The sequence below is a fragment of the Triticum dicoccoides genome, chromosome 4A, assembly GCF_002162155.2.
Source record: "Triticum dicoccoides isolate Atlit2015 ecotype Zavitan chromosome 4A, WEW_v2.0, whole genome shotgun sequence".
NCBI lineage: Eukaryota > Viridiplantae > Streptophyta > Magnoliopsida > Poales > Poaceae > Triticum > Triticum dicoccoides.
This window is the reverse complement of record NC_041386.1, coordinates 509,611,177-509,621,259: the sequence shown is the minus strand read 5'-3', so window position 1 is coordinate 509,621,259 and position 10,083 is coordinate 509,611,177. Positions and strand designations below refer to the sequence as shown.

The following is a 10,083-nucleotide window of genomic DNA, read 5'->3' as shown; positions in this document are numbered from 1 at the left end:
AACTGTATTATCCGGAAATCGTAATACACGTGTGAATACATAGACCACAATATGTCCCTAGTGAGCCTCTAGTTGACTAGCTCGTTGTGATCAACGGATAGTCATGGTTTCCTGACTATGGACATTGGATGTCGTTGATAACGGGATCACATCATTAGGAGAATGATGTGATGGACAAGACCCAATCCTAAGCATAGCACAAAGATCGTGTAGTTCGTTTGCTAGAGCTTTGCCAGTGTCAAGTATCTCTTCCTTTGACCATGAGATCGTGTAACTCCTGGATACCGTAGGAGTGCTTTGAGTGTATCAAACGTCACAACGTAACTGGGTGACTATAAAGGTGCACTACAGGTATCTCCGAAAGTATCTATTGTTTTATATGGATCGAGACTGGGATTTGTCACTCCGTGTAAACGGAGAGGTATCTCTGGGCCCACTCGGTAGGACATCATCATATGCGCAATGTGACCAAGGAGTTGATCACGGGATGATGTGTTACGGAACGAGTAAAGTGACTTGCCGGTAACGAGATTGAACAAGGTATCGGTATACCGACGATCGAATCTCGGGCAAGTAAAACACCGCTAGACAAAGGGAATTGTATACGGGATCGATTGAGTCCTTGACATCGTGGTTCATCCGATGAGATCATCGTGGAACATGTGGGAGCCAACATGGGTATCCAGATCCCGCTGTTGGTTATTGACCGGAGAACGTCTCGGTCATGTCTGCATGTCTCCCGAACCCGTAGGGTCTACACACTTAAGGTTCGATGACGCTAGGGTTATAAAGGAAGCTTGTATGTGGTAACCGAATGTTGTTCGGAGTCCCGGATGAGATCCCGGACGTCACGAGGAGTTACGGAATGGTCCGGAGGTAAAGATTTATATATAGGAAGTCCTGTTTCGGCCATCGGGACAAGTTTCGGGGTCATCGGTATTGTACCGGGACCACCGGAAGGGTCCCGGGGGCCCACCGGGTGGGGCCACCTGCCCCGGGGGGCCACATGGGCTGTAGGGGGTGCGCCTTGGCCTACATGGGCCAAGGGCACCAGCCCCAAGAGGCCCATGCGCCTAGGGAACCCTAGAGGGAAGAGTCCTCAAGGGGGAAGGCACCTCCGAGGTGCCTTGGGGAGGATGGACTCCTCCCCCCCTTCTTGGCCGCACCCCTTTCTTGGAGTAAGGGGCAAGGCTGCGCCTCCCCCCTCTCCCTTGCCCCTATATATAGTGGAGGGGAGGGAGGGCATCCATACCTGAGCCCTTGGCGCCTCCCTCCCTCCCGTGACACCTCCTCCTCTCCCATAGGTGCTTGGCGAAGCCCTGCAGGATTGCCACGCTCCTCCATCACCACCACGCCGTTGTGCTGCTGCTGGATGGAGTCTTCCTCAACCTCTCCCTCTCTCCTTGCTGGATCAAGGCGTGGGAGACATCACCGGGCTGTACGTGTGTTGAACGCGGAGGTGCCGTGCGTTCGGCACTTGATCATCGGTGATTTGAATCACGACGAGTACGACTCCATCAACCCCGTTCACTTGAACGCTTCCGCTTAGCGATCTACAAGGGTATGTAGATGCACTCTTCTTCCCCTCGTAGCTGGTTTCTCCATAGATTGATCTTGGTGATGCGTAGAAAATTTTGAATTTCTGCTACGTTCCCCAACAAAAACAGTTGTCTCTTCTTGTTTGTAGCAATGGATTCCGATTTGGAGTACATATACGAACAGTATGTTGAGTCCTCCGGCGGCTCATCAGACGAGGAGTACTCCGATGAGACGGCGATGATGCGGGCGGTCCTTGAAGACGCGGAGCGTGCGGAGGATCATGTTCTCAATTTCAAGGGCTCGATCAAGGGTCATCGAGTGCTCAACTACAACAGGGTGCGCGGGCATTTGACACTGATGGCCGACTACTTTGCCCCCGATGCACTACTCGCTGACCATTTTCGTCGACGTTTACGGATGCGCAAGACTGTCTTCGATCGTTTGCACCATGGCATCCGATCCTACGATGACTACTTCATAATGAAGAAGGATGCCGTGGAAACGATTGGCTTCTCTAGTTACCAAAAGTGCACGGACGCACTCCGGATGCTTGCATATGGCACGGTCGCTGATTCGTGGGACGAGTACCTACGGATGTCCGAGAGCACATGTGGGGATGCCATGATCAGGTTTGCAACTACCGTGGTTGAGGTGTTCGGACCTCAGTACCTAAGAGAACCAATTGTGGCAGACACCGAGAGACTCCTGGCAATCTCAGAAGCAAGAGGGTGGCCAGATTTGCTTGGATCTCTTGACTACATGCATTGGAAATGGAAGAATTGCCCGAAGGCTTTGTAAGGGCAATATCAGGGGCATGTTAAGAAGCCCACCATCATTCTTGAAGCAGTTGCATCACACGATTTTTGGATTTGCACGCTTTCTTTGGCATGCTCAGGTCTCACAATGACATCAATGTGCTGCAACGATCGCCGTTGTTTGCGAGGCTGATTGAAGGAAAAGCTCACTATATTGTCAATGGACATGAGTACAACATGGACTACTATTTGGTCGACGGTATCTATCCTTCATGAGCTACCTTTGTGAAAAACGCTCACTTTACCCAAAGACAAGAAGCAGCTAGAAAGGATGTTGAGAGGGCATTTGGAGTTTTTTAGGCCCGTTTTGTAGTTGTTCATGGACCTGCAAAACAATGAGATCCGGAGACCTTGTGGGAGGTGATGACATGTTGTGTAATCGTGTACAACATGATCATAAAGAATGAGGGTGACAATGCTGCCGCGGCTCTAGAATTTGAGAACATGTATGATCCTATCCAACTTTCGGACCAGAATCCAGCCACATTTGAGGAGTTTATTCAAATGCATCAACATACCGATCAACTCAAGAGCAGCTCAAGGAAGATCTGATTGAGTATCAGTGGGCGGTGAAAGGGGCAACAATATTGGGATGTAAATATTTGAACTTTTTAAATTTTAAACTAGTGTTGCATGTGGCTATTTGAACTTGCGTGCCCTTTGCATACAACTATTTGATCGTGCGGACTGGAGAAAAAAATCCAAAAAATCGGATGTATGCGGCTACGATTGAATGCAGTGGCGGAGCTACGCAAACAAAGTTGGGCGGGCCAGTACAAGGAGAAGGCAACTATTTTTACCAATATGACCTAATTTACTCTCAATACTACATTGTATTTGCTATGTGCAGGGCGGGCCATGACCCATTTTCCCAACACATAGCTCCGCCGGTGATTGAATGTCGACCTCTCACATCTATGGCCGTGGACTGGTCTCTTGTTCGTGGCCGGACGCGGGTTGTTTTTTGCAGGTTTCGTTGAAGATGCCCTTAGACTTTTTCTTTTTTTTTTTTGAGCCGGATGCCCTTAGACTTGCTTAACCGTATCACCGTGGCAACTGGCAAAGGTGGGCCGTGCAACGGCGGCAACGACCTTTAAAGCCAGTGTCCCGTCCGCATTCACTGCGAGCAGCGGTGCGTGCTGTTGGCGCCGAGCACACCTACGCCGTAATTCACCACCACTTCAACGGAGCCTTTAAAGCCCGCAAAAGGCTCGCCGCGAGCAAGCAAACCCCGTACCCACGTACTCGCCCCTCCATCCCTTTCCACACCGCTCTCTCCACCTCTCTCTCATGGCGAGGCGGTCGGTGCATCGGAGGCAGGAGTTCAGCTTCGCGGGGGACTCGCCGACGCCGTCGCCGTCGCGGGGCGCGCTGCCTCCCCGGCCGCCGGTGGCGGCGACGGCGAACCCGATGGCGCCGCGCGCGGGGGAGGAGGACTTCCGCTGGCTGCAGGCGTCGGGGCAAGGCTCGCCCGAGTCCGGCTCCGGCTCCGGCACGCCGTCGCCGCAGCTCTGGGCGCACCGCGAGCAGGACCACCACCACGACCGGCTCTACCCGGCCTCCGCCGGGAGCTCCCCGTCGCGCGCGCAGGCCATCGCCGGCTACCGCCGCGAGATGCTCGACCTCGTCCGCGGCCTCCCCGAGGCCGCCTACGAGCTCTCTCTCCGCGACATCGTCGAGTCCCGGCCATCCCCGCTCCCTCCTCCTCCACCACCACCACCGCCACCCCCGACCCAACCGTACGCCGTCGCTATGCAAGAACGAGGAGGCGGCGAGCCCAAGAAGGACGTCCCTGCGGCAGCCATAGACAACGACGAGGCCAAGAAACCGAGCGACAGCGGTGGCAAGAAACAGGGGAAGGCAAGAAAGCAGAGGACGATGGGGAGGACGCGAAGCCGGAGCATGGAGCGCAGCGTGAGCCTGGACACCGGCCTGCTCATCAAGCTCTTCCTGCCGCTCTCCGGCGGCCGGAAGAAGAAGGTGTCGCCCAAGCCCGCCGCGGTCGCCCCCGCCAAGGACGGCAGGAAGAAGACCAAGACGAAGAAGAAGAAGAAGCAGGGGAAGAAGGAGGAGGAGGAGGAGTGGTGGAAGAAGAGCGAGTTCAGCCAGGCGGGCAGCAGCAGCGGCAGCAGCAACAGCAGCGCCAGCAGGAACAGTGGAATTGGAATTGGAAATGGAAATGGCGGCAGCGATCCAAAAGCTCCGACCAGGAGTAGGAGCAGGTAAACTTTTTTCTACTTGCTTCCTTAGAACTGATTTTTACTTCTGGATCGGTGATAAAAAAATCTACCAACTTTGTTCTTCATTCATCTTTTGTGCAAAATAATAATAACATTTTTTTAATAAATTACTTGTGTTTATGGTCTAGTTACTTAGTTGTTCTTGTCCAGATATGAATTTACCAGTTTCTATAACATAATTTTGGAAGAAGAACACACACACAAAAAAAATCTTAGTTCAGATTCAGAAATGGTAAAATATTACTATCAGATGTAAGCATGTGTCAGCAAACACGTCAATGTGAAAATTTTACAGTATAGGCTGCTAGTGAAAGGCCAAAATTTAAGTGTGCCTTCCTTCTGGAAGTTCAGTGTGAAGTCATGACACTTGTTTGGGGCAGATCGGTCAACACGGCAAAGATAGGTCGTGGTTTGAAGTCCATCTTGTTTCATCACAGACCCAACTTAGCAGTCAATTCATTGTATCCGGCAGCCTTATTGGGCACAAGGAGCCATGACTTCACATGTTCAATTTTTCAAGTCTTCTCTCTGCTTTCTCATTTGTTACTTCCTTTTAGCAACCGACAGGAGCTGAAATATTTGTAATTTGTTACCAACCCCGGTATATTTCATTTTTAGATTGTACCTAGTACAAGAAAAGGCTATTTGTTTGGTCGTGGGCTGTTGAAATATTTGTACTGTCTAATGGACCGTTCAGATTTGCTTGCTCTCTTTACCGAAAAAGGCTTTCGCCCCGCTTTATATTATAAAACAACGGCCCGAGCCAAACATCCAACAAGGTTCAAACACACACACACACATACAAAGGTCTAGTACAGACAGTATACAAAGGGTTACTGCTGAGGGCACAGCTCAACAAGCCTTGAAGGAACACAAAAGGACGCACACTCGGAGTGATCTAAAAAGGCTTGCTTGCTCTCTTTTGAACTCCGGGCATGACATTACTAAGGGCCAGTTCTTCTGGGCTTATGGGTGGTTGCAGAAATAAGTTGTCACATACCCAGCTTATTCTGACAGTCCAACCTTAAATTTTATTCTAGAAGCCTACTCCCTCTGTAAAAAAATATAAAAGCGTTTAGATCACTAAAATGATGATCTAAACGCTCTTATATTTCTTTACGGAGGGAGTACTAATTACGTATAAGCTGAGTAGGCGCTGTCGGTCACCCAAAAGAATTGGCCCTAATAAAAAAGTGTGGCTTGTCATATTTACCCATATAATCTAATTGATTGCTGATTTTGCTTAATTGTGTCTGAATTGTGACACACCTTTGTAGGTTCGTTGTATAGGTTTGGTATTAGGCCAAAGTCACATGGGATCCAATCACACCTAATTTACGATCAAACGGATCTCCTGGGCCTTTCTTCCTATTGCCAACTTTGGCTCTTGTTCCTTTTTGAAAAAACACAAGTCCAGCGTCTTCTCACCTGAATCCCAATCATTGCACAAATGCTTTATGCCCTACTAAGCAACGGTAATTTAATCATCATCTCCCCACTAAGAGATTAGAGCATATATCTAATAACTCAGCTCATGACATGACCTTGATCATACCAAACTACATTATTATTCATTCATGCTCTAACAGACTCCCGTTTGTACTGGTGCAGAAAGAGAATCGGGTGCTATGGTTTCTTCGGGGCAAACAAGGGCAAAAATGGGGTCATCCAGGAATAAAACTAGGCAATTGCCAAGACCACGCGATCAGCTAATATGAACACCGGCATGGCGATCCTAACGACAATCGCTGCACACCTGCTCATGCATGCACAGAAATGGAGCTCATGGAATGGAAGCAAAAGGACTCGACGTGCATGCCTATAAACTGGTGCAAGATCATGATGTGACCACTGCCCGTGCACAGGACAGGTGGATACATCTTGCCCATGGAGAGGGCAGATGAGATCCAACAATGGTAGCACTGAAGTCTTGACTTTGTCACATGTGTTGTGCTTCTTTCTCTTTATTTTGGAGGAATATATGTTGTATTCTCTCAGACAGTCACATCTCTAGCTTGTACTATCCCTTGTTTGTACATGTTTTTATACAGTCCTTTTTTTGTTTTTTGTCTGTAGTAGTCAAACAGAAACAAACGATTCACAGATAAGTGTGGAGGATGATGATGCTCCATGGCACTTGTTTAGTTTTCTTCTCCTTTCGTGGGCCTGCCTCTCTTGACATATGACTTACCAAATGGCCAAAAGATCAATGCCAAGATCCCATCAGATATCCACTGGTTAAAATACGAACGCCTTTTGTTGGACTTATGATTTGTTCAAATGAAACGGAGAGCGGAAAGAGGAGATTGGTCTCTTTTTTATTATAAACAGGGTGGATGGAGAGATTAGTTATTGATCTAGTGCGTGGACCCAAGCAGAATCTAGCCGTTTAGGATTGTAATCATAGCTCAGATGATAAGGAACTTTTAAGTTCTTATTTCCATTTACCTGCCTTTTGAGTTAAGAAACATTACTGGTTTATGGTTGCGCTGGGAGTGCAATAGCAAATACACGAGCATCATGAACCAAAAATTTACCATACGCGGAATATAGCAAATCTATATCTTCAGTTGCAAATATCCTCAAGAAACATGGTAAAGTATATCACATGAGCAATCTTTCAAAAACTATCACCAAAATTTCTACTCTTAAGGAGAAACTTTTTTCGAAGAACTCGACGTAAGGTGCCTTATGGCTAATATTTTGCTAAAATAGCTTTCAAGATGGTAAGCACGCATGAGTTCAGTCATGATAGAAGCAAAAGCAAAAGTTGCGAACCAATTTATGGTTGAATAGTTAGAGGGACAGTGATATCCCAACCCATCAGAGTTCAAATTCTGGTGCTCGCATTATTCTCAGATTTATTTCAAAAATTTCAGTAATGCGCTTTCAATGAGGGAAGACGTTCCCGTCAACGACAAGGCGCATACAGTGACTTCTTAAATCTTATGATATGCCGGTACGATGACTTCATAAATCTTAAGATGATATGCCAGCTCAATCTTTCGAAGATGCTCAGAGGTAAGATGTGCATGTGTGCATTGATAGGCGAGAGTGTATGCGCGTATTTATGAGCGCTTGCGTCTGTACTGTGTTCAGAAAAAGAAGCGGAAGCAAAAGTTAAGAGTCACCGTATTTCATAACAAAATCATGGGGAAGAGGTGAAAAACATTACAAGCTAGTATATCAAACAGAATAGTCTGTGAACAGAGCCTGGAGAAGAGATTGGTATGGGTGCATGAAAAATATGATATTGTGCCATTTATGTCAAGTGAATGTCCGTTTGGAACGTTCTCATGATATACAGTTTCCGCTAGTGAACATAACAGTACTGACATCCGAGAGTTTGGGAATATAAAAATAAAATTTCTCAAAAAGAATTTTAATAATGCCATAGGCAGGAGGTGGCATGTGTGGGCAATTCTCACAAAAGCCTGCACAGTTTCAAGAGGGAAATGGTTAACTCTTAGCATGACAGGTGATGAGATATGCACAGACGCACCGGTAAAGTGATAAAAGCTTGGATCCGATAAATGACCTAAAACAGTCGACAGCAAAAGAAACATCAAACTCACCCTACACGGTTTTTGTCATCTGCGAAGAAGGGCGTTGATGACTGATAATCATCTGTTCCAAAGTATCTATCCCCAAACTCACCCATCCCAGGGATGACACGGAAATCATCATTCAGACCAAGCTCGATCTCTGATGTCACAATCTTGACCCTTGGGAATCTCTTGCTGACTACATGCACCCCTTGGGGAGCCTGGGATAACAGCAAACAGTTTCAGTGGTGAGTTATCTGCTCTTCACCTACTAATGTACTAACTGCAAATGTAATGCGCAAGTCAACATCCCTATCATGTCGACAATGAGAAATTTAACCAGACTGCACTTGATGACATGATATGTCTCTGAAAATAACATATTTCTTCTCCAGGGTCGGCTTTAGTACATTGAAACCATAACCAGCAGTCAATACAAAGTGAAAAGGGCCAAAGGCCAGCAACAGAAGTGAGAACCACCCACTAAACCAGTTTCTAGCCATCATCGTTGTTCTGCTCAATAGTCCGCAGAGCCAATATAAAAGGTTGGCAATTGCACTAGAGATAGTCATTAACTAGCACCTGTAGAGACCTAATTGCTTGTGCAATGTATAAAAGAATTCAAGATGTCTGATATACTCAAATAAAGGAAAAAAAGATACTCCGGACTTCAGAAGACATACTGATATAAGATTGAGGAATATAATATTTGCTTCTTGTACACGCTTCTCCAAGAGAAGAGAGATAGCTTGAACAGCTGAATTTCCTGGCAATGATCAAAAGGGAAAAGATGATTAGATGGGATTAACATCCAGTAGTTGAGCACGTGTGCTTAATTGACCAATATCCTTCCCTCAGTGACACAACTGAAACAAAAGATAGGAGGACTCGGAGTTACGGGGAATCAATTGATGCATGCTACTTACTAGAAATACAGAAAACTTATATTTTTCAAAAATACTTTCAGCCAATCAAAATAGTACATGAATTTATTCTTATAGGAGCAAGAGGTAATTCAAGTTGGAGGAGAGAGGGTGAGCGATCAACTTCACAAATCTTGGAGTGCTATCTTTAGCCAATCAGGCCATTAATTCTTGACTTAAAAATTATGCTTTCACTTCAAGCATGTGCTCGTGCTTAACCAAGTTGAGGTCAGGTAAGAGCTCAAAGGCTTAAATAGCTTGGCCAAGCCAAAGCTTTTCTAAGTTCCCTAGTTGCCAGAACTGATGGGTGGCTGTGACTAGGGGATTGAAGGAAGGGTTCTGCTTTATTTACAGAATAGTTGGACAGTTATATCACACTTGAATGAGCAAGTTAATTGTTAGCTAAATTAAGGGAGACTAAAGTTGTGCAGAAGTTTCCTTTGGACTGTGGTTAAGTGTATTTCAAATATATGATTTTGTGCTAATGGTATCTGAATATTGGGGCTTTGTAGGTGTTATAAAGGGGTTTTGGAAACTTACTCTCTTTATCCAAATAAATATGTAAAGTGTACACTCTCAACTCTCAAGACAGGGTCAACAAGGTATATATTGACTCTCAAGACAAAGTACACACTGAGAACAGCACCAGAGAACAACAACAACAACAAAGCCTTTAGACTGAGAACAGCACCAGAGAACAACAACAACAACAACAACAACAAAGCCTTTAGAGCATCTCCAATAGATGGTCCAAATGTAAAAATAACTAACTTTTGGACCGTCTGGGGCAAAAAACGCTGCTCCAACAGACGGTCCATATGCAAAAAAAAATTGGACCGCGGCCTCCTCGTGATGTAAAATGCAACACCTCGCGATGCAAATATACATCACGAGATGCATCTGGTCCAAAACCAGCTGCCGCCCGCGAACGCCCAACCGCCACTTCATTTCCGTTCCCGCCCGCCCGCGACCTCCCGCCCGTCCGCCGCCCCGCCGCACGCCGCCCACATCAGATCCGGCG

General features: G+C 46.7%; 2 protein-coding genes across 2 annotated transcripts in view; one reads left to right on the top strand and one right to left on the bottom strand.

The window, feature by feature from the left end:
- The first annotated feature begins 3,506 nt into the window (after positions 1–3,506).
- LOC119286457 (atherin) lies at positions 3,507–6,750 on the top strand. Its single transcript, XM_037565837.1, has 2 exons — positions 3,507–4,576; positions 6,206–6,750. Exons 1-2 carry the CDS (start codon positions 3,645–3,647, stop codon positions 6,270–6,272), a joined length of 999 nt encoding a protein of 332 aa, XP_037421734.1. The 5' UTR covers positions 3,507–3,644; the 3' UTR covers positions 6,273–6,750.
- A 1,006-nt stretch (positions 6,751–7,756) lies between these two features.
- LOC119286456 (uridine kinase-like protein 3) overlaps positions 7,757–10,083 on the bottom strand; it is a 12,890-nt gene continuing 10,563 nt past the window's right edge. Inside the window, exons 14-16 of the mRNA XM_037565836.1 lie at positions 8,823–8,905; positions 8,170–8,360; positions 7,757–8,028 (exon numbers count right to left, since the gene is read on the bottom strand). Of these exons, the coding sequence (XP_037421733.1) occupies positions 8,019–8,028; positions 8,170–8,360; positions 8,823–8,905 (284 nt within the window). The 3' untranslated portion in view covers positions 7,757–8,018. The remainder of the gene's footprint in view (positions 8,029–8,169; positions 8,361–8,822; positions 8,906–10,083) is intronic.

Excerpts from the sequence above, each read along its gene's own strand:
- LOC119286457 (XM_037565837.1), top strand. The coding sequence starts at position 3,645 with ATGGCGAGGCGGTCGGTGCATCGGAGGCAGGAGTTCAGCTTCGCGGGG. Across the intron at positions 4,577-6,205 it reads CCGACCAGGAGTAGGAGCAG|AAAGAGAATCGGGTGCTATG; the intron begins GTAAACTTTTTT and ends GTACTGGTGCAG.